Here is a 25,167-nt window from a genome sequence, read left to right as displayed (position 1 = left end):
CTTGCTTCTTGATAGTGGTTAAGTCAGTCATGACTTGGGACGTAGTCTGAGAAGGACAAAAGTACTTATGGGGACAGGGGTATAAAATATGATATTAGATTTCTTGTAGAAAATCCAGAATGTGTACCTGGAATTCAAACTAAAACAAACAAAAAACAAAAGCCAGGGAATTAAAAAAATTGTTCTGTTTGGAAACAAATGAAGAAATTATCTGTGTGTGTTCCCTACTGAGTACAATTTTAAAGTACAGACTACTTATTTTGCATCAAACATTGACAGTTGATCACGTTTATGAGTTTTTCTTAACTATGTTAGGTTAACTCATTCTTTCCCATTCTTGACAGGTAAGTAGAATATTATGCTTCTTTTGTATAGGGCATGTCTGGCTTGTCACACAATGAATGCAGAAATTTATCAAACCTTATGATAGCTATCTTCTAGATAATTCTAGGTAGGAAACCAGAGTCTGTAGAATCACAGGTGATATTTCTACTACTATTTTTAATTGTACTGAATTTCAGAAGAGAAAGGAGGATTAGGTATCTAACTGTAGGTAGAGACTACTAAAGTAAAGCCAATAAATGAATATATACAAGAACTAAAAAAAATGGTTTGATTTACTGAGACGTGATTCAAGAAAACAGGCCAAGAATGAAATACATCCCATGAAGATTGGATGTACATGTTCACTGGGCAACTTGATAATCTGATTTTTGTTTTAACAATTTGAACTGAAAACATGGAGAGAAAATGCCCAGATAAAAATGTAAGGACTTGGGAGCATTTGAGATCTTGCTTTCCTGGCAATTTTTACCAGTTTTGGTTTAAGTAAGCTCATATTTTTTTTTTAAACTGTAAAATTTATTAAGAAAAAATGGATGTGTCAAAAAAGAAAATAATAGTGACAAAATCATTCAATGTTCTCAGAAGTTGATAGTTTAAAAACAATATGTATCCTCAGCTGTTTGCATATCAAAGTATGGGAGATAAGGAGATAGGTCCATCTTTTAGAAAAGAAATGACCAATTAGAGTATTAGTTACTGCTTCTTTTAAGTCAAAAAGAAATGTATCTGCATGAAAAATATATTACCTACAGAGTAGAAGGAAAACTGAAGAGTGTCTAGGTAAAAATAAAGGGATAAAAACAAAAGTAATACAGTAGGAATATACCAGAAGATGGTGATGATTTCTCACACATATCACAAAACTGGCACTAAAGTGACCTTCAGTAGTGCCTGCCATAAGATTTTTAACTCTCCAGATATCTGCTGGAAGTCTCATTTAAGCCCAAAGCAATGCTTCTGATTATTTCATTATTTTCCTTGCTGACAATTTCATTATTAGAGGAAATGAGGAGGGAAAACTGATACTTTTACCCTAATTCTGACCAATGTGGAGGAGCTGGTTGGTGATGGGAACCTGGTTGAATCAAGATAGATCAGGATATGTAGTCTGACATATGCTGTAAGAAAGGGAAGCAGGCTTTCAAAAAAGTTAAGAAAAAAATACTTGGGGATCAAATAGAAACACATTTTGATAGGATTGGACATTTATTAAAAATGAATTCTGGTGGCAGTTTTTGTAGACTGATCAGAAAGAAAAGGACTATTTAAAGAAGCTAAGGTACTTATAACAAGAGGTTTTCAAATGGAAAGAGGGGCCAAAAAATCCAGGACCAACTAAACAAGTGGCATGGACCTATAAGAACCATGCTGGGAAAGCCAAGCTTCCTCTTCCTTTAAGATTTGATATCCCAAAAGAGAAAAAAAATTGAACCATGGTAATTCTGAGAAGCTTGCTCCTTCTATTCAGTGACATGCTCTGCCACAATGGGCATAGGTCCAGGTCTTATCTAGTGTTCTACATCCCTCCCCTTCTCTTACTAGGGAAGATGAAACCTGTACACAAAGGATGAATATGAAAAAGGGACAGGCCTATAGCTTGAAACAGATAATGAAATACTAGGAGATGACAGAAAGAGTAGATCTCTTAATTATTTCTTTAACCTAACTTTACTGTTCACAAACATTGCTTTCTGACTAAAAATTCATAATGACCTCTGGAAAGAGGGAACTGAGGGGAAAAAGATATTGAAGGAGAGCTTTACTATCTATTATGTATTTCATGTATATATTTATTAGTTACCCAAGTAGATTTAAAAGCTGAATACTTGCTGAATAAATAGTAAACAAATGTATGTGTCCTCATATACAAGATCTAGGTGATATGCTACTTTTTAGCAGACACTCTTTTTCCTCTTACATTTCCAGGGGTGAAGCACTCTTATTAGGCTACAAACATTTTATACTATTGGAAGTTTAGGGAAGATCCACACATTAAGGATACAGAATGCAATGTGACAGATAATTAGTAATTTTTGTTTGAGAAAAAATCACTACTTCGGAGTAGGAACTAAAATAAATAAGTTCAAAGGAGTCAATGGTAGTAAATTTTTCTTCCAGTTAAAAGTTATATCAAACTCTTCAAAAACAAAGCATACTGATAAATAAGAAAAGAATGAAAAGATGTCCAATGAAATTAAAACATATATATATTTAGCTTATGTAAATTCTATGTTCTTAACAAAGGTTTTTAAGTATGGGTGATTTAATTATGAATTTCACATATGTAAAATACATAAAATGTGTATTTACAGGGTAATTTTGACTACATATAATTTAAGATGTGATCACTCTATCAGCAGCATTTTTTTCTACTGTTGCTAATGTCAAAGCAAGGTAATTGAAACAAACATAAATACATTGCTAGATACAAACCTATAGATTTCAACATTCTTGTTCTTTTGTCTAGAGAGTTTAGAGGCACTCGCTTCTCCAGCCACAATTATAGCATTGTTTTCCATGACAACACCAGTACACACAGATCCTAAACCCTCTCCATATTTGGGAGATGAGATAAAGTAGGTCTTCCGTGATGCAGGATCATAACAAAAACTGGCATCCCCATAATTCCTATGTCTTGACCTGATTCCTGAAGAATTATTGCCAATGCAAAGCAAAAGACTAGTAGTTTCCATGCCATAACGAAGATTTAGAGGATGCTGTTGTGGTTTCTTGAAGGTTTTGAATGTGTTTTGAATTATGTCAATGCAGTTTGCATCACATAGAAGCATTGTGTTTCTTTTCAGGGCTTGTCTTAAAAAAGAAGGATTTATAAGTTCCAGTCTTACTTGCTTCAAAAGCTCAACAAGATGCTCTTTGCGCAATTCCTGGTTATGATTTACCCATCTCAGAACTAAGTCCAAAATGGTCTCCTCTCTGGATATGTTAAGGTCATCTGATTTAATAAGCATTAGAAACTGGTACATTTCAGTTTCTAGTATTTCTTCATGTAAGCTCACCTCAGCAAAGTGCCGATATAAATATTTCTTTGACTGATCAGATAAATCTTCAGCTCCAATCTGCTTTGCAAAATGATAGATACCCACACAGTTGAAGGCATCCATATGGTCCATCATATATTTTTGACACACACTAAAGACTTCTTCCATCTGCATAAAATAGGCAGCCATAGCTACAGTCTGTACATTGGCATTATTGATCTCCAAAACTGCACTGTACATGTAATTTAATATAACTGACACACTTTCTGCTGTGATGTCATAAAGTATGACTTCTCTTTGAGCACATTCAAGTAGTCCACAGGTGAACATGGCTTTGAAATAAGGACTGAAAACGACAGGATCAGTCTGTGGCAAGGAAATTTCTCTCCTTCTGCTATGATTACTACATCAATCATTTCTGCTAATTCTTTCATGCTCTTAATTTTATCAGTAAATTTAAGCTATGTTGGTATTTTCTTTTCCATCAATTTTGTACTCCATGATAGACTCTTCAATGTTCTAAGTTGTCTTCAAATTTAGCTTGATTCTTCAGGGGCTATTTGCATATCAGATTACTCACAAAGCAAACAAGAGATATAACAATCCTGAGGGAAAGAAAAGAAACAGTTTTTCTCTAAGAAAAAAGGGCTCTACAGTAGTTAAATGCAGCATTAGTTCTATGAAATATTTATAAAAATATTATGCATTCCAGACAGAAGTACTTAACTTCAAGAGATAACTACTTTTTATATCTTAAAATAACATCAATTGTATAAACGTAAATTTTTACCTTCCTAATCAGCTGCAGAGGCCTTTCTAGGGGTCTGAAAAGTCCTCCCTCCCATGGTGAATGAACAGAAGTGATAAGATGGGAATATTTTAGAATTCTATTCCCATTATCAAATACAGCTATATGGCAGACTGAGGGTACATAGGAATTAGGTAACATTTTCTCTGAAGAGATGCAACATAACAAAAAAGGCTATGTGTGCCTCCCCCAAAATGCACCCAGATGTATTTTCACAAAATCACAACCATGGGCCATGTATAATGGGTGAAAAAAATTCCCTAAAATTCTTCTCAAACTTTGCTCTGGGTCAAATAATTCAAAACAGATGCTTTGGAAAGCACAACCCAATGTCTGCTGACCTGGGGTTTCACAATATTTGAAACTTCCAATTAAATCATCCTAAACTTAGAAAATACACAAAAGTCATTTGGTTTCTTCTCTTCCCTCCTTAATCAGCTTATCTTTTTCCCTATTTCATAGTAGCAGAGACTGTATGTATGGCTTCTTGACTTAAAAAGCACTAGTCTAGTTAAAAGTCTCTTTAACCTAGATATCTCATCTTCACCTTTCCTAGAGTAATGGAAACAGGCTGTTTCACAGAAGTTAATTAGTTGTTTTGATTTAATGAAAGACATTCCTAAAGTCAGAAACCTTTATGTGAGGAGGGGATCTCAAGTCTCTGTCACTCTTTCTACTTGGCTATAAGTTGCATGCAATAAGGATAAATATTGATGATAGAAAAGTCAGTACTAGGAGGTTAAGAAAGAAGGGGAGGTGTAATTTCAAAAATGTAAAAACAAAATTTGTCAGCTGTAAAGATTATACACATTCTTTTCTTTTTTAATTCTTGTTCTATTACAGTTGTCCTAATTTTCTTCCGTTGCTCTTCCTTGTCCTGCTCCTGCTCCCACAGTCAATCCCCACCCTGTTGTCCATGTCCATGGGTCATTTATACCTGTTAGTTGATTAGACCCCTTCCTTTCTTTCCCCTCTTAACCCCCTTCCTCCTTCCCTTTGATGACTGTCAGTCTGTTTCTTGTTTCCATGCTTCTGGTTCTGTTTGCTTATTTGATGGTTTTGTTCATTATGTTCCGATTATACTGAGAAAATATGGTATTTGTCTTTAACTGCCTGGTTTATTCCACATTTTCTAAATCTATGTGATCCTGTAAAGAATTAGAAATCTCATGTGGTCTTTATAAGGCATGGTATTTTTTTCCAGTGCTAAATTAAAGTTATTTTCAGGAAACAAGTGTTTAAACATGATAGGAACGTTAATTATATAATGGCAACTATAAGACCTATAGAAAGAAACTAAACAATTAGCGAATATGGTAGTGGAAAAAACTATAATAAAAGGTATGATTGCAAAAAGAAAACCTAAATTTGAATAAAAACTAACCAATCAGAGAATATGTATACTTAAAAATTTTTTTAATGTTGTTCAAGTACAATTTTCCTCCCTTTCCCCCCCACCCTCCTTACCACACCAGCCCTCCCCCATCCTCTCTTCCCCCATTCCACCTCCCTTGTTATTGTCCATATGTCCTTTATAATTGTTCCTACAAACCCTTCACCCTTTCCCCCCATAGCCCCTCCCCCTCCTTCTGATCACTGTCAGCCTGTTCTCAATTTCAATGTCTTTGACTATACTTTGCTTGCCTATTTGTTTTGTTGATTAGGTTCCCATTAAAGGTGAGCTCATATGGTATTTGTCTTTCACTGCCTGGCTTATTTCACTTAGCATAATGCTTTCCAGTTCCATCCATACTGTCACAAAGGGTAGAAGCTCCTTCTTTATTTCTGCTGCATAGAATCCCATTGTGTAAATGTACCACAGGTTTTGGGTCCACTCATTTACTGATGGGCGCTTAGGTTGCTTCCAGCATTTGGCTATTGTAAATTGTGCAGCTATGAACATTGGGGTGCATAGGTTCTTTTGGATTAGTGTTTCAGGGTTCTTAGGATACAATCCTAGCAGTGGAATTGCTGGGGCGAAAGGCAGTTCCATTTTTAGTGTTTTGAGAAAATTCCATACTGTTTTCCATAGTAGTTGCACCAGTCTGCAATCCCACCAACAGGGCACTAGAGTTCTTTTTTCTCCACACCCTCTCCAACATTTGTTGTTTGTTGCTTTGTTTATGATGGCCATTCTGACTGTGGTAAAGTGGTATATCACTGTGGTCTTAATTTGCATCTCTCTGATGGCTAGGGATATTGGACATCCTTTCATATGTCCTTGGACCCTCTGTATGTCCTCCTTGGAGAAGTGTCTGTTCAAGTCCTTTGCCCATTTTTTAATTGGGTTGCTTGTCATCTTAGAGTGGAGTTGCGTGAGTTCTTTATATATTTTGGAGCTCAAACCCTTGTCTGAGGTATCATTAGCAAATATGTTTTCCCCCCACAATTGGTTGTCTTTTTATTTTAATGCTGTTTTCTTTAGCTGTGCATAAGCTTTTTATTTGGATGAGATTCCACTTGTTTATTCTTTCCTTTATGTCCCTTGCTCTAGAGGACATATCAGTCTCCTAGAAAATATTGCTGCATGAAATATATGAGATTTTCCTGCCTATGATCTCCTCTAGGACTTTAATGGTGTCACGACTTATATTTTAAAGCTTCTTATCCACCTTGAATTTATTTTGTGTATGGTGTAACTTGGTGCTTGAGTCTCATTTTTTTGCATGTAGCTGTCCAAGTTCTCCCAACACCATTTGTTCAAGAGACTATCTTTGCTCCACTCTATTCTGCTGCCACCATTTGTCAAATATTAATTGACCATAGAGACCTGGGTCTCTGGGGCTCTATTTTGTTCCATTGGTCCATGTGCCTGTTTTTATGCCAATACCAGGCTGTTTTGAGTACAGTGACCTTGTAGTATAGTTTAGTGTCAGGTATTGTGATCCCTCCTACTTTGCTCTTCTTTCTCAAAATTGCAGCAGCTATTCGTGGTCATTTATGGTTCCATATGGTTCCATTTTTGAAGTGTTTGTTTCTATGTCTGTGAAATATGCCACGGGTACTTTAATAGGTATTGCATTGAATCTGCCAAACTGCTTTGGGTAGTATGAACATTTTGATGATGTTAATTCTTCAATCCATGAACACGGTATATGTTCCATTTGTTGTGTCTTCCTTAATTTCTTTTTTCAGTGTTGTGTAGTTTTCTGAGTATAGGTCTTTTACTTCCTTGGTTAGGTTTATTCCTAGGTATTTTATTTTTCTTGTTGCTATATAAAATGGGATTTTTCCCCCTGATTTCTGTTTCTGGTATTTCACTGTTGGTGTACAAAAATGCCTTTGGTCTTTCTAAGATGGCAGCTTTTTTTTTTTAATTTTTTTATTTCAATCATTGTTCAAGTACAGTTTTCTCCCCCCTACTCCCGTTCCAGCCCCTCCACCCAACCCTCCCCCCTTCCCCCCATTACCCCCCCACCCTTAGTTTTTGTCCATGTGTCCTCCAAATTTGTTCCTGTAATCCCTACCCATTCCCCCCTGAAATTCCCTCTTCTCTCCCCTCTGGCCACTGTGAGACTATCCCCTATTTCAGTGTCTTTGGTTATATTTTGCTAGTTTTTTGTTTTGTTGTTTAGATTCCTGTTAAAGGTGATATCATGTGGTATTTGTCTTTCACTGCCTGGCTTGTTTCACTTAGCATAATGCTTTCCAGCTCCATCCATGCTGTTGCAAAGGGTATGAGCTCCTTCTTTCTTTCTGCTGTATAGAATTCCATTGTGTAAATGTACCATAGTTTTTTGATCCATTCATTTACTAATGGGCATCTAGGTTGCTTCCAGCACCTAGCTATTGTAAATTGTGCTGCTATGAACATCGGGGTGCAAGGTTCTTTTGTATTGGTGTTTTAGTGTTCTTAGGATAGAGTCCCAGCAATGGAATTGCTGGGTCAAAAGGCAGATCCATTTTTAGTTTTCTGAGGAAGTTCCAAACTGCTTTCCATAATGGTTGTACCAGTCTGCAGTCCCACCAACAGTGCACTGGGGACCCCCTTTCTCCACATCCTCTCCAACACTTGTTTTTTGTTGCTTTGTTTATGATGGCCATTCTGACTGGTGTGAAGTGGTATATCACTGTGGTCTTAATATGCATCTCTCTGATGGCTAGCGATATTGAACATCGCTTCATGTGTCTTTGGATTTTCTGTATGTCCTCCTTGGAGAATTGTCTGTTCAAGTCCTTTGCCCATTTTTTAATTGGGTTACTTGTCTTCTTAGAGTGAGAGTCGCGTAAGTTCTTTATATATTTTGGAGATTAAACCCTTGTCTGAGGTATCATTAGCAAATATGTTTTTCCCATACAGTTGGTTCTCTTTTTATTTTGATACTGTTTTCCTTAGCTGTGCAAAAGCTTTTAATTTTGATGAGGTCCCATTTGTTTATTCTTTCCTTTATGTCCCTTGCTCTAGGAGGACAAGTCAGTAAAAAAGTTTCTGCGTGAAATATCTGAGATTTTCCTACCTACGTTCTCTTCTAGGACTTTAATGGTGTCACGCTTTATATTTAAGTCTTTTATCCACCTTGAATCTATTTTTGTATAAGGTGTAAGTTGGTGCTCGAGTTTCATTTTTTTGCACGTAGCTGTCCAGTTCTCCCAACACCATTTGTTGAAGAGGCTATTTTTAGATGGCAGCTTTGTTTGAGGGAGCGTGATCCCCTACCTCTGTGCAGGGGAGAGAAACTTGCAGATTGGCAGAGGAATAGAGCAAGGGGCCTAGGTTACCGAAACATTTATGAGAACAGGACATCAAAAATTATAGCGGACATTGAAAAATGAGACAGTAAAGAGACTGCTTCAGGACAACAGGGACCCAGGGCTCAGGTCGGGGACCAAGGGGGTTGCAGCCCCCAGGCCTGGTGCTCCTGGGTCTGCCTCATGGCACCTGGGAGAGGGGAGTCACTGTTCCCTCTCCGGACAACGGGGGCTGAGCCACACCAGGGGAGACCTTGTTGCTTGAAGGCACAGAGAGGGGAGTTGGACTGGGAGACAATCTTGCAGGGGCTGCGAGCACCCATGCATAGCCCTGGGAGGGGTGCCTCCAGCCTGAATGAACAGGGGTAGCCTGGACCTACCCCCAGCCCGGTGGGAATGTGGATCTGTGGAAAACCCAGACCTCCTGAACAAGGAAAGGGCGCAGGGTTTTGCAGGTTTCTGGAGCCTGCGGTGGTGAACTCGGGGAAGCCTGTGCCCCTTTGGGATTCCCGACTTTCGAGCTGTGAACCTGGAAGGGATGTGGCACTTCCAAGGTTCCTGGAGCCTTCAGCGGGGAAATTGGTGGAAGTGCACGCCCCTTCACCATCCCCAGAGATGGCACCGTGATTCCAGAAAAGATGCGGGTGCTTCCCGAGAACATAGAGCCTGCCATGGTGAAATCTGGGGAAAGGGTGCGTCTCCTTGCAATCCCCAGAGCTTGCACCGTGAACCCAGAAAAGACGCAGGAGCTCTTCGAGGCCCTGGAGCCCTGGAGACCGCAGCAGTGAGATCTGGAGAGCGTCCTCGGGACCGCCCAGGATTCTTCATGGGAAAGTCAGATTGGCTCTGAGGAGAGCTCCCTGCTGGCCCTGGGGAAAGAACCTGAGAGACTGACTGAGTTTTGACTGGGAAGAGTGATAAGCATTTCAAATGCCCCTTAGCTTGCTGAAGCCAGTAAGACCAGAAAAACTGGGCTGGCCATTTAGAAACCAACAAGAGGTTTTTAAAATTTGTTTGTTTGTTTGTTTGTTTTGGTCTTTTTGTTTTTGGCTGCTGTTGTTGGTTCATTGTTTGATTTTATCTTGTTTATTTAAGTGACTTTCTATTTTTGATTCTTATTACTTTTATATCTCTCAATTCCTTCTGTTTCTCTTCCTTTCATCCTAGTATTATTCCTTTCACTCCAAATTTATCTCTCCTGCATTCCATCTTCTGCTTTTTTCCCTTTTTTGAGCTTGCAAGTTACTGCAAATTTGTATTATCTTTTTCTCACTTTTCTGATATTTTTTATTTTAATAGTATTTTGCTATTCTTTTTCTTTCTGTATAATCTTCTTTGCTTGGCTGGTTATACTGTCATTTGATAGGTTCCCCCTGTTATCTCAGTCACAGTGTGTTGATAATTTACTATCCTTCATTTGTATTCCATCAGTACAACTCTCAAGGATCTATACTCCTTATTCTTGTTATCTAGATCTCATAGATTCTGCCACATGATTGATGCTTTAATACTACTATGAATATGACCTAGCTAATACAATTCTAAATACTACTCAACACCCCTCCTTGATCTCAGCCCACTTCGCAATTTCCTGAACTATGTTATTGTGGGGGTTGTCTCTATTTTTTTACACACTACTCCTATTTACTAATCTTTATTTCCACCCTACATCAGAATCTGACCTCCCACAGCCTCACAGCTTTTTATATCCAACTAACAATTCTTTCATCTCAAATTACAGTCTTACTTTCTTTCCATCCTTTCTAAAACATGCCTAGTGGGGTGGAAGATCACAGTTAACACTATAAGTAGCCAAAAGATATCCCATCTCTTCTCCACTGGCTGCTAATGTAAATATTATAGAATACTGTCTTGCTGTCTTAAACCATTTTGCCTTACTCCTACAACTGATCACAAAGAAAGAGTACAGGGAAGCTGTGAACACCAGGATACATGAAGAAGACTGCACCACAGATTCAGTGGTAGGATACCTGTGGTATTCTACCACAGAATTTCACACCATAATCACAGGAACAAGAACAGATCAATTTAAGAAACAGAGGCTAACAAGAAGAGTCTCAGGAACAATGAGAAGACAAAGAAATAATCCACAAATGAAGGGAAAGGAGGAAGCCTCAGAAAGAATGCTAAATGAAATAGAGGCAACTCAACTATCAGATATGGAGTTCAAAACAATGATTGTCAGGAATCTCAATGAGCTCACAATGAGCTACCAGAAACTACAGGGGAGCTACAATGATCTCACTGCAAACTATATCAACATGAAAAAGGAAATAGAAATTATCAAGAAGGGCTAAGGGAAGTGAAGAATACAATTTCTGAACTGAAAACACAGTAGAAGGAATGAAAAGCAGGATTAATGAAGCAGAAGGCCGGATCAGCAAATTGGAGGACAAAGTAGAAAAGAACACCCAGAAAGAGCAAGAAAGGGAAAAGAGGCTCAGAAAGAATGAAGAGGGATTAAGAGAAATGCAAGACAATATGAAATGTAATAATATCTGTATAATAGGGATACCAGAAGGAGAAGAAGAAGAGCAAGGGATAGAAAACCTATTTGAAAAAGTAATGATGGAAAACTTCCCTAATTTGATGAGAGAAAAAGTCATACAAATCCAGGAAACACAGAGAGTCCCAATGAAGAGGAACCCAAAGAGGCCCACCTCAAGACACATCATAATTAAAATGGCAAAATTTCAAGACAAAGAGAGAATCTTAAAGGCACCAAGGGAAAAACAGAAAGTAACATACTAGTGAGCCCCAATAAGGCTATCAGCTGACCTCTGAATGGAAACACTCCAAGCCAGAAGTGAATGGCAAGAAGTAATGAGAACTAGAGGTCTGCAACCAAGGGTACTTTACCCAGCAAGGCTCTCAATCAAGATAAAAGGCCAAATAAGAAGCTTCCCAGACAAAAGAAGTTTAAAAGTATACACCTCCACCAAACCAGCTCTGCAAGAGATTCTAAATGGACTCCTTTAAGGAAAGGAAGAAAAAGACGGAGAGAGAGTGGAACACACATATATAAAGGCAATGAATAAGTACCTATCAATAATAATCTTGGCCTGGCTGCACCATAGCTCAGTGGATTGAGCACGGGCTGCAAACCAGTGTCGCAGGTTCGATTCCCAGCCGGGGCACATGCCTGGGTTGCAGGCCATAACCCCCAGGAACAGCACACTGATGCTTCTCTCTCTCTCTCTCTCTCTCTCTCTCTCTGTCTCCCTCCCTTCCCTTTCTAAAAAATAAATAAATAAAATCTTAAAAAAAGAAAAAAAAGATTCTTTAAAAAATAATAATCTTAAATGTAAATGGATTAAATGCTCCAATAAAAAGACATAGAATAGCTGAATGGATAAGAAAACATGACCCATGCATATGCTGCCTACAAGAGACCCACCTCAGGATAAAAGACCTGCACAGGCTGAAAATAAATTTTCGAAGCAAATTGCAGGGGAAAAAAAGCTGGGGTAGCAATACTCATATCAGACAAAATAGATTTCCACAAAAGGGCCATAAAGAGAGACCCAGAAGGTCACCTCATGATACTCAAGGGAAGAATCAACCAAGAAGACATAAATATTGTAAATATATATGTGCCCAACATAGAAGCACCCAAATACATAAAGAAAATCTAAAAGGACTTCAAGAAAGATATTGAGAGCAACACAGTAATACTAGGCGATTTAACACCCTGCTGTCAAAAATGAAGAGATCTTCCAAACAAAATATCAAGAAAGATATTGTGGCATTGAACAATACCCTAGTGAAATGGACTTAACTGATATATATGGAGACCTCCATCCCCCCAAAGCTAAATACACATTCTTTTCAAATGTACACAGAACATTTTCAAAGATAGACCACATGATAAGACACAAAACAAGGCTCAACAATTTCAAGAAAATTGAAATCATGCCAAGCATTTTCTCAGATCACAAGGGAATGATGCTCAAGGAAAAAACCCCCAAAACACTCAAAATCACAGAGATTAAATAGCATGCTATTAAACAATGAATGGGTGAAGAATGAAATTAGGGGAGAAATTAAAAGGTTTCTGGAAACAAATGACAGTGAACTCACAACAACCCAAAACTTATGGGACACAGCCAAGGCAGTCCTGAGAGGGAAGTTCATAGCGATACAGACCCACCTAAAAAAGTTAGAAACATTCCAAACACAAAACCTGACCCTACACCTACAAGAACTTGAGGAACAACAACAAAGGCAGCCCAGAGCAAGCAGAAGGACGGAAATAACCAAGATCAGAGCACAATTAAATGACATAGAGACTAAAAGCACAATTCTAAGGATCAATGAATCCAGGAGCTGGTTCTTTGAAAAGATAAATAAAATCGACAAGCATTTAAGGGGACTCATCAATAAAAAAAGAGAGAAGACACAAATGAACACAATCAGAAATGAAAGAGGAGAGATTACAACTGATACCACAGAAATTCAAAGGATTGTAAGAAATTACTATGAAGAACTGTATGCCAAGAAATTTGAAAACCTAGGTGAGATGGACAAATTTCTAGAAAAATATAATCTTTCAAAACTCAATGAAAAAGAAGCAGAAAGCCTGAACACACCAATAACAGCAAAGAAATTAAAACAGTAATAAAAAAAACTCCCAACACGCAAAAGCCCTGGACCAGATGGTTTCACAGGAGAATTTTACAAAGTATTTAAGGAAGAACTAACCCCTATCCTTCACAGACTATTTCAAAAAATCCAGAAAGATGGAAGACTACCAAACTCTTTTTATGAGGCCAAAATCATCCTAATTCCAAAACCAGATAAAGACACAACAAAGAAAGAACCCTTCAGGGCAATATCGCTGATGAACGTTGACGCTAAAATCCTCAACAAAATACTGGCAAACCGCATCCAACAATATATTAAAAAGATCATACACCATGAACAAGTGGGATTCCATTTCAGGGATGTAGGGATGATACAATATTCGCAAATCAGTAAATGTAATACATCAAAAGCAAAGAGAAAAACCACATTATCATATCAATAGATGCAGAAAAATCAATTGATAAGGTACAGCACCTATTCATGATAAAAGCACTCAGCAAAGTGGGAATAGAGGGAACATTCCTCAAACATAATAAAGGGCATATATGAGAGGCCTACAGCCAACATCATACTTAATGGGCAAAAATTAAAATATTTTCCACTAAGATCAGGAACAAGACAAGGCTGTCCACTTTCACCACTTCTATTCAATATAGTACTCGAAGTTTTAGCCACAGCGATCAGACAAGAAAAGGAAATAAAAGGCATCCAAATCAGAACAGAGGAAACAAAACTGCCACTGTTTGCAGATGACATGAAAGTGTACATAGAAAATCCTATAGACTCCACCAAAAAACTGCTTGACCACATAAATGAATTTGGCAAAACAGCGGGATACAAAGTCGATATCCAGAAATCAAAGGCATTTCTGTACACCAACAATGAAACAGCAGAAGCAGAAAAAAAAAATCCGATTTTATATAACAAAAAGAAAAATAAAATACCTAGGAATAAACCTAACCAAAGAGGTAAAAGACGTGTACTCAGAAAACTACACAACACTGAAAAAAGAAATTAAGGAAGACACAAACAAATGGAAACATATACCATGTTCCTGGATTGGAAGAATTAACATCATCAAAATGTCCATACTACCTAAAGCAATTTACAGATTCAATGCAATACCTATTAAAGTACCCATGGCATATTTCACAGACATAGAACAAACACTTCAAAAATTTATATGGAATCATAAATGACCCCGAATAGCTGCTGCAATTTTGAGAAAGAAGAGCAAAGTAGGAGGGATCACAATACCTGACACTAAACTATACTACAAGGTCACTGTACTCAAAACAGCCTGGTATTGGCATGAAAACAGGCACATGGACCAATGGAACAGAATAGAGACCCCAGAGACCCAGGTCTCTATGGTCAATTAATATTTGACAAAGGGGGCAGCAGAATAGAGTGGAGCAAAGATAGTCTTTTGAACAAATGGTGTTGGGAGAACTGGACAGCTACATGCAAAAAAATGAGACTCAAGCACCAAGTTACACCATACACAAAAATAAATTCAAGGTTGATAGAAGCTTTAAATATAAGTTGTGACACCATTCAAGTCCTAGAGGAGAATGTAGGTAGGAAAATCTCAGATATTTCACGAAGAAACTTTTTTACTGACTTGTCCCCTACAGCAAGGGACATAAAGGAAAGAATAAACAAGTGGAATCTCATCAAAATAAAAACCTTCTGCACAGCTAAAAAAACAGTATTAAAATAAAAAGAGAACCAACCATATGGGAAAACATATTTGCCAATAATACCTCAGACAAGGGTTTAACCTCCAAAATATATAAAGAACTTACACGATTCCACTCTAAGAAGACAAGCAACCCAATTATAAAATGGGCAAAGGACTTGAACAGACACTTCTCCAAGGAGGACATACAGAAAATCCAAAGACACATGAAACGATGTTCAATATCGCTAGCTATCAGAGAGATGCAAATTAAAACCACAATGAGATACCACTTCACACCAGTCAGAATGGCCATCATGAACAAAGCAACAAACAGCAAGTGTTGGAGAGGTTGTGGAGAAAAGGGAACCCTAGTGCACTGTTGGTGGGACTGCAGACTGGTACAACCACTATGGAAGGCAGTATGGAACTGCCTCAGAAAACTAAAAATGGATTTGCCTTTTGACCCAGCAATTCCACTGCTGGGACTATATCCTAAGGAAACTAAAACACCAATACAAAAGAACCTATGCACCCCGATGTTCATAGCAGCACAATTTACAGTAGTTAGGTGGTGGAAGCAACCTAGGTGCCCATCAGTAAAGGAATGGATCAAAAAACTATGGTACATTTACACAATGGAACTCTATGTAGCAGAAAGAGAGAAGGAGCTCCTACCCTTTGCAACAGCTTGGATGGAGGTGGAAAGCAATATGCTAAGCGAAACAAGCCAGGCAGTGAAAGACAAATACCATATGATCTCACCTTTAAGAGGGATCTAAACAACAAAACAAAGAAACAATTAAAATGTAACCAAAGACACTGAAATAGAGGACAGGCTGACAGTGCCCACAGGGGAGAGAAGAGAGAATTTCAGGGGAGAATGGGCAGGGTTTACAGGAAGAAATTTAAAGGACACATGGAAAAAAACTATGGGGAGGGTGGTAATGGGAGGGAAGTGGGGAGGGTTGGGTGTGTTGGCTGGAATGGGAGTAAAAGGGAGTAAACTGCACTTAAACAATGATTAATATTTAAAAAAGAAATATAAAAATAAAAAGAAACAAACAAAAACAAAGAAAAGTGCCTTTTATCCTGGATATTGACATGTGTCCTGCTGTTTTGCCCAATTCATTTATTAGGTCAAGCAGATTTTTGGCCGAGTCTCTGGGGTTTTATATGTACAGTATTATGTCATCTGTAAACAATGACAGTTTTGTTTCCTCTTTTCCAATGTGGTTGCCTTTTCTTTCTTTCTTTTTTCATTGCTGTGGCTAGGACTTCCAATACTATGCTGAATAGAAGTGATGAAAGTGGACAACCTTGTCTTGTTCCTGATCTTAGTGGAAGAGATTTTAGTTTTTGCCCACTGAGTGTGATGTTGGCTGTAGGTCTCTCATATATGGCCTGAATTATGTTGAGGAATGGTTCCTCTATTCTCACTTTGCTGAGTTGTTTTTTTTTAATCACAAATGGATGCTGTACCTTATCAAATGCTTTTTCTGTATCTATTGATATGACCATGTGATTTTGAGAATATGTATACTTAAACTAGGAGTAAAACCCTCCTTGCCTGATTTTGTGGCATTAATAGCTCAGTTTTATTTCAAGAAAAGCCGCAGGCTTTCTTTGTGAGGATTTTCAGGTTAAAAGTGAACCTTTGGTTTTTGCTTTTTAAAAAAAGATTTTCAAAAAGAAAATTTAATTATGGGCTAAGAGGTCATTATGTTTCTGAATTTTCCTACAATACCTTATGACTAGCCCAAATCATATTATCTAGGCTATATTATACATAAAAACACCTCAATCAACTTTACAGATGATGGTTGTTACTTTAAGTTAAAAAGCATAAAACCCTTCTTTTGTAAGAAATATTTATGCAATAAATATTTTAAAAATTTTAGTATTGCACTGATATACAAGAATCCCTCAAAGGAAATCAATACTAATAATGCTGGAAGGTCAAGTGCAGCTTTCAGATACAATCACTAGATCTAACACACTGAAGGTTGTGTCAGACTCATGAGTTCCTAAAATGTTGATCTTGATGTTGCCAGGAAAGATATGAGATGCTGAGGACCGTAATGTTATGACAAAAACTCTAGAATTTTGGAGTATGTCAATTTTAATAAATATACAGGTGACATTAGTTTCAAAGAGAGGTTAAAATTGAATCATAACTAGTATATTTTGTGTTTGGTTTTTTATAAACACATTATATGCAATATCTTATAAAGCACTTTAGAGTGGACAATGTTGGGTTTCCAACTGGCCTTCACTTGGTGAAATTGGGATGGGATTGACTCTCATCCCCCTCACTACTGTGACAGGTTCGTGGATGGGTGTGAGATTACCCTAATTAGAGTGAAGCTCAGGTCTCTGGTTCAACGGTTGGGGGTGTCCATGTGTTATACAGATGAGAGGTCTGGCACTGCTGCAGCGATGTCTCCATAAGACAGTATGAGAGCAATATAAAGAACAAGCAGGGAATCCAGAGCAATGGAGTTTGAAACATGTCTTTTACCTGTATTTTTCAGTTTTGAAGGACAAACCATTCCTTTTATTGTTTAAACTAGTTTTAATTGAGATTGCTGTTACTGGCACTCAAGAGTCCTTATGAGTATATGTAGCATGTGTAAAAAATATTAAGAAAAGGTTGCCGATGGTAATTGCAACTATATATTTTATAAAATTGCACTTTTGTTATATTCTTATAGTTTCTGTTATACTGTCAAGTAAAAGAGCCATAGACCTCTATTTAATCCTCATTTCTCATTGACAGAAGGCAACAGTCACTAGGGTACTCTTTTGAGTTTACTTTGTCTCATCAAATAGTCACATTATACAGATGCAAGAACTGAGTTTTGAACCAAGTTTGTCTGACTCCAAAGTCTGTACTCTTATTAACCACTCTCTGTAGTGCAATTGTCAACAAACTAGGGCTTTGTCGGCCATACAGGTTCTATAGTAACAACTCAACTTCTTCATTACATTGCAAAAATAGCCACAGACAGTAAATAAACAAATGAGCATGGCTGTATGTCAATTTAATGTTTTTGGATATTGAAACTTGAATGTTATATATTTTGATGTTATGAAATATTTTTCTTTCATTTAAAAAAGTCATTTAAAGGGGACTTCTGGCAAGATGGAGGCATAGGTGGATGCACCGTACGTCCACGCACAACCAAGATTAGACCAACAACAATTTAGAGGCAGAATAACACCCAGAACTGACAGAGAATTTATCTGAATGGAAGTTGGACAGCCAAGAAGTTAAAGTAAACCCGCTCATCCAGACTGGTAGGAGGGGCGGAGAGGAGCAGCCGGGCGCAGGTCGTGGCTTGCGGAGAACAGGGAGAACTGGGCACATAGGGTGGCCGGGAGTTCTTAAGGCATCTGGGGCACACAGGATGGCAGCGGGTGGACCCTGAGTGCGCAAGCGGCAGGTGGCGGACCCAGTGGGGCAGCGATTGTGGACCAGGGCAGAACGAGTAGCCCAGGATCCCAGAGAAGGGAGTGCGGTCCCAGGAGAACAAACCTACTGCTATTGTTCCCTCCTGCCCCCACCCCCACCCCCACCCCCACATACAACATCACAATCTAGCGACTGGGGTTCCCAGCTCTGGTGAACACCTAAGGCTCCACCCCTCACCATAACAGGAGTGACCAGACCAAAAAAAAAAAAAAAAGAGAGAGAGAGAGAGGGGGAGAGAGAGAGAGAGAGAGAGAGAAGTCTCAAACAGAAAAACAGATCAATGCCCCAGGACTCATCCTTTTGAGCAACCAAGAGATAGCCAGTCTATCAGATGCACAGTTCAAAACACTGGTGATCAGGAAGCTCACGGAATTGGTTGATTTTGGGTGCAAATTATATGAAAAAAATGCAGACTACCATAAAAGAGATGAAAGAAGATGCACGGAGAACCAACAGAGATGGGAAGGAAACTGGTACTCAAAACAATAGAGTGGACCAGATGGAGAAATAAGAATTCAAAAAAAAAAATGATGAGAAGCTTAGGAACCTCCAGGACATCTTTAAATGTTCCAGCATCCGAATTACAGGGGTACCAGAAGGGGAAGAGGAAAAGCAACAGATTGAACACATATTTGAACAAATAATAAAGGAGAACTTCCCCATTCTGGGAAAGGAAATAGACTTCCAGGAAGTCCAGGAAGCTCAGAGAGCCCCAAAGAAGTTGGACCCAAGAAGAAACACACCAAGGCACATCATAATTACATTAGCCAAGGTAAAAATGAAGGAGAGAATCCTAGAAACAGCAAGAGATAAGGGGACAGTAACCTACAAAGGAGTTCCCATCAGACTGTCAGCTGATTTCTCCAAAGAGACCTTACAGGCAAGAAGGGGCTGGAAAGAAGTATTCCAAATCATGAAAGGCAAGGGCCTATATCCCAGATTACTCTATCCAGCAAAGCTTTCATTTAGAATGGAAGGGCAGATGAAGTGCTTCTCAGATAAGGTCAAGGTAAAGGAGTTCATCATCACCAAGCCCTTATTTTATGAAATGTTAAAGGGGCTTATCTAAGAAAAGAAGATAAAGAAAAAACATGTATAGTAAAAGGACAGCAAACTCACAATTATTAACAACCACACCTAAAGGAAAACCAAAAGAAACTAAGCAAACAACTAGAACAGGAACAGAACCACAGAAATGGAGATCATATGGAGGGTTAGCAACAGGGGAGTGGGAGGAGGAGAGAGGGGGAAAATGTACAGAGAGTAAGTAGCATAGAATGTAGGTTGAAAATAGACAGGGGGAGGGTAAGAATAGTATGGGAAATGTAGAAGCTAAAGAACTTATAAGTATGACACATGGACATGACTAAAGAGGGGATATGGGTGGGAGAGGGTGTATAGGGTGGAGGGGAGTGAAGGGGGGAAAATGGGACAACTGTAATAGCATAATCAATAAAATATATTTTAAAAAGTCATTTAAAATTATAAATTTCATTCATAGTTCATGGTCTACATATAAAAATAAGTAGCAGGTCAACTATTCCTGTTCTACTATTGTAAATAAATCCATTTTCTAGATTATGAGTATCCTGCCTGGGTGCCTAATCACCACTTATCTGCTTAAATCCAGCTTAAGAGTTTTGAGAAGGAGAATGCTCAGATTTCTATTTTAAAAAGATCGTCTGGTTGTCTCTAAGTTTCCTAAATAATCAATTTCTTAAATACTTTATTTGAATGCAGCTTTTATGACCCAAACATTGGCTCCAACAACAAAAATACTTTTAAAAACAGAAATAACTGTTTCAAACATTCTGAGGAAATATTTATGAATTTTTAAAGACAGGCATCTAGATCTTTTAAGTATCCCTTTTTTCCAACTGTCTTTTATACAACTCTTGAAAGCTACCATAATTGAAATGGACTTATACACCAAATGAATTTAGTGATAAAAATCCTGAAAATTACATGGGCAGTTAAATTAGCCACCATATTTAAAAAACATTTTCAGCATTGTTGTTTGTATATATAAGGTACACAGAAGATATTGGTATTGCAAGTGGGGGCTTGGATGTAAAATAGTCCTGGTTTTGAATCTCAGTTTAGCCATTTACTTCCTGTAATCCTAAAATTACTTAACCTTTCCAAAACTTGGTCTTTTCATCTGTAAAAGAGGGATAATATATATAACTAAAGTAGTTAGATTGAGCATCCAACAGAAATTATTGTAAGTTTATAGTGGCATAGAATAGTGTAGAGCAGAAATTAGAAACATAGGCTTTGGCCCTGGCTGGTGTGGCTCAGTGGATGGAGCCTGGGTCTGCAATCCAAAGGGTGGCCATTTCGATTCCCAGTCAGGTCACATGACTAGCCTGCCAGTCATGTCCTCAGTAGGGAGCACATGAGAGGCAACCACAAATTGATGTTTCTCTCCCTCTCTTTCTCCTTCCTTTCCCCTCTTTCTAAAAATAAATAAATAAAATATTTTTTAAAAAGATACATAGGCTTTGGCTTGGGTAACTGAGGCCTGAATTTGAATCCTTGCTCTACTATCTAGTAACATGAGTGAGTTTCTTAGTCTCTTCCATTTTTCTTACCTAAGATTAGTTTTATTAATTATATAAGAATAATTGAGAAAATTAAAGCTGACCATGCATGTACACAATATGTAACTTGCTTGGTAAAATTTGCTTAATAAAGTTGAGGCAGGATACCTATACAAATAATTTCCAAAAATAATGTTTGTGTCCATATTCAAATTGCTTATGGGTAGAGACACAGGTTATACATAGAAGAGAACTGAGAGTAACTTTTCCTTTAATGGGGGCATAGAGGACATTCTGCTTTCATCAGCAAAACAAAATTGTGTAAATGTTTTCAGTGGTATCAATGGGTAGTTATTCTCTGTTCCACTTTATAGAGGACTGAACTGGTGCATTTATAGTAATATTACTCATAGTAGTGGAGAAAAATGAGTAGCAAAGATAAATATGAATCACAAGAATAAAGCCTAATTACTTTGCAAATCCAAAATGCAATTATATTTGTGTCTAGTATAGTTAGTTCTGAGACATGCACTGCTATAAATTTTACTGTGGCATTTACTTAAACTACCAATGTTTTGCCTTTACAATGTTTAACTTTATAATCTTTACATTATCTTTAAAATTACTACTTTTTCTAAAAAACAATTGATATATGACCATGTCTCCATATTTTGCTGAAGTCAAAAGTAGTTTAAATTCATAGCAGGATGGTTTGAAAAAGCAAAAACTTGGAAATAACCTAAATAGCCATTAATAGAACAGATGGGCTGTAGTGTATTTACTCAAGAGAATACTGCACAGCATAAAAAAGAATTAGCTACTGCTACATGTATCAACATGGGTGAATTTTACAAACATAATAATATGTGAAAAAATGTAGAGGGATAGTTGCTGCATACCATTGATACTATGTTTTAAATATGCAAAACAATATTATATATTCTAATAGAGTAAATGTAGATGATAAATCCTGACAAAGTAAATAGACACAATTGGTGAATCTGGTCAAGGGTATATGGGAGTTTTTTATATTATTCTTAGAACTTTCCTGTGAACTTGAAATTATATCAAAATAAAAAGTTAAAAAAGTATATATTCTTTAAGGATACACACAACTGTAGTGGAATATAAGGAAATAAAGGGTCATTATAAACATGAAATTGAAGATAGTGGTTGCCTATCAGGAGGCAAGGAAGGAGGGGGATGCAATTGCAGAAGGGTGACAAGGAATTTTAACTACATACTCAATTTTAACTTCACCAGCTGTATGGTGGGTACACAATACATAATTATTCTTTATGCTTTTTTGCATGTCTTAAATACTGTGTAAACTGAGTTTAAAACAAAAAAATTTATTAATATCAGGATACCTTATACCTTTTGAAAACCTAACCCACATTGTAAACATGTCTATGGGTATGTACATGTACATACACACACACACACACACACACAGAGTGCTACATAATAAACTTCCTTTTTAAGTTGTCAAAGTGTATGTAGTTCAACGTATGTGTTTGGAAAATACAAAAGCTTACAACCTACTTACCTAGTCTGAATGAGAACTGTTTTGGGGGAGGGGCAGAAATAATTCCTTCCTGCTCCTGCTTTGGTGGGAAAAGAAGTTACTGGATTCCTGTATTAGTGTGTTTTTTTCCTCATTGAAATGTTCTGTGTGGTGATAGGTTATAATATGAAATGATAGTTGATCAACAACAAAGCTTTGAATTTTATCAATGAAAAAATTGAAGACCTCAGAAATGACTTGTACAGGGTCATAAATCCTAATCTGTCTAAAATTCCCTTCCACAGACTTTGGTTGGCAAGCTGAGGAAGGTCAACATATCAGAAAATCATGTCCAAGTTCCAATGTTTAAACAAAATCCTTCTGTAAGTTTATGACTATTGTAAACCCTGAAAAAGAAGACACCTGTTAAGAAGGCCTCCTGGTGGTTAACTGGACAAACAAAACAAAATAAAACAAAACTGGAGCCTAGCAGCCCTTTCTACACAGGGGCCTCTCATGCAAACCCCACTTCAGAGAGAGGCCTGCATTGAATTGCCTGCCTCTAAACTGAATTGCCTGTCTACACTGTGTTTCCACCATCTGAACCAGCCCTTATAAAGGAGTTCTTGGAATCTTATTTCAACCAATAGGACTGAAGCTTTCCCTATCCAATTGGAGCTGCACAGCTCTGACCAACCAGAACAGCTCTATTTTAACCAATCAGGACAGTGTCTTTTGGACCAATCAAACTGAAAATTATTTGGGTTAGGACAGACCAATTTGGGATGGGTGGGAAGGGCTTTTGTCCATATAAGCCAGCTCCCCTCTGGCTCTGAGAGATCACTTTCCTTTTCCACTGCAGACAGAACACTTCATTTCCCTGGCTGAGCTGAAACACTGAAGACCTCTTGCAGGAGCAGAGTGAAGCAGACCAGTACAAGCCAGAGCAGACTGGCACAAAATGGAGCAGACCAGCGGCAGTGAAGAGTAGATCATCAAGGAGCAGAGGAGAGCAGACAATTGAGGTGCAGGACAATCTAGCTCTCTGGCTAAAGAGGGGCCTGCCCTCAGGGCTGCCTCACAGCTGTGTTGTTTACACAGCTGTGCTTGTCACAGTTGAGCTATTTTGCACTAAATTAGGGATTCTTGTTGGCATGGAAGGACATCAGTTAACACTTTTAAGTATAAAATCACTACTCCATATTTTAAAAAAATTATCCTGAGCCCATTTTCAGCAACACTACACCTCATTCAGGCATTATGAGGCCCTTCACAATCTGGCACCTCCTGATCTTTCCTGCCTCATCTTTCCTTCCTTCCTTTTTCAGTCTTTTAGTACTGGTGAACTGCTAACAATGCATACATGACTTTATACCTGAAAAAGTGTTACTGACTCTTCAATATTCAGCTCACATACCACTTCCTCACTGAAGACTTCTCTGCCTTTCCTTGCTGCACCTTGGCTATAATGGTTGTACTGCTGTTGCTGCAATTTATTTATGCATATGCCTGCCCCCGCCCCCATTTCAATGATGAAGACATTAAGTGTAGGACGCTCATGTCTTAATCATCTCTGTATTCTTAATATCTGTCTGTAATGATGTTTGGCACATTAACATTGTTCAATATGGTTTCTGCAATTAAATGAATGCTTTGCATAGTCCTAAATTACAAGTTTATAATAACTTTTTTCTTTTACATGTTGTACATGTTAATAAACCACTATATTGAAGATTTTTTCCTACATATAAAAGTTGTGCTTAATTATTTAATTTGCTATCTTTTTGTCCAAATTAAATAAATCACCCAGAATCATTAACTTGATTTCCTTGCCTGTAGCTTGATGCATTGTGACACCCACTTCTCACTCCTACTTTTAAAATTAATTCCCAGTCACCGTGTGCTTTTAGGAATTTGGTTACCATTTTTAGAGAATAACTGAAGCCAGAGATCACACATTGGCTACTCACAGACTTTTCTATTTTTTGTAAGTTATTAATAGTTGCCAACAAGCAAAGTTGAAACATTCCAGCATCTATTGAAACTAATGAACAATATGGTAACAGTGGGCCCTTAATTCCTATGGTGACAACAATGTGTAGGACTTGAGTAGCCAGATGCCACCTCTCTGATGGCATGTCTATTCACATATTCCCCAGCCCCCAGTTATCATTTATAATTCTCCCTATGCTGTTGCGTTTCTCACCACTGCTTCTTTAGTTATCCTACCGCCATTTAAGTTTGTGAAACCTGGTTTTTACCATTACATCCCCATACGCTAATTTGCTTCAGCATTACCATCTTGTGCAGACACTGGTAGAAAATGGCTCAGAACACAGGCACAATCCTAAAATGTACTCTGAGTCTCCCACTAGTATGGACAGATGCCGGATTCATTTAATAGTAATACTCATCCCTCACTCCAGATGCTTAATAATGGCCAGGTGTATGGACGATGAAGCTAAATAAGGCATGCTTCTTTTTTCTTTCCTTTGAGTTCACAATGTTTTGTCTT

The 25,167-nt window shown here is 37.8% G+C and overlaps 1 protein-coding gene across 1 annotated transcript in view; it reads right to left on the bottom strand.

Moving 5' to 3' along the window:
- The window catches only part of KBTBD12 (kelch repeat and BTB domain containing 12), a 60,398-nt gene extending 56,449 nt beyond the window's left edge, over positions 1-3,949 (bottom strand). Inside the window, 4 exon segments of the mRNA XM_028524502.2 lie at positions 2,779-3,697; positions 3,700-3,792; positions 3,795-3,821; positions 3,824-3,949. Coding sequence (XP_028380303.1) covers positions 2,779-3,697; positions 3,700-3,792; positions 3,795-3,821; positions 3,824-3,845 — 1,061 coding nt within the window. The 5' untranslated portion in view covers positions 3,846-3,949.
- Positions 3,950-25,167: the final 21,218 nt, after the last annotated feature.

This window comes from Phyllostomus discolor, chromosome 9 (genome assembly GCF_004126475.2).
Source record: "Phyllostomus discolor isolate MPI-MPIP mPhyDis1 chromosome 9, mPhyDis1.pri.v3, whole genome shotgun sequence".
Lineage (NCBI taxonomy): Eukaryota > Metazoa > Chordata > Mammalia > Chiroptera > Phyllostomidae > Phyllostomus > Phyllostomus discolor.
The sequence above is the reverse complement of the archived record's forward strand: the minus strand, read 5'-3'. Positions and strand labels throughout refer to the sequence as shown.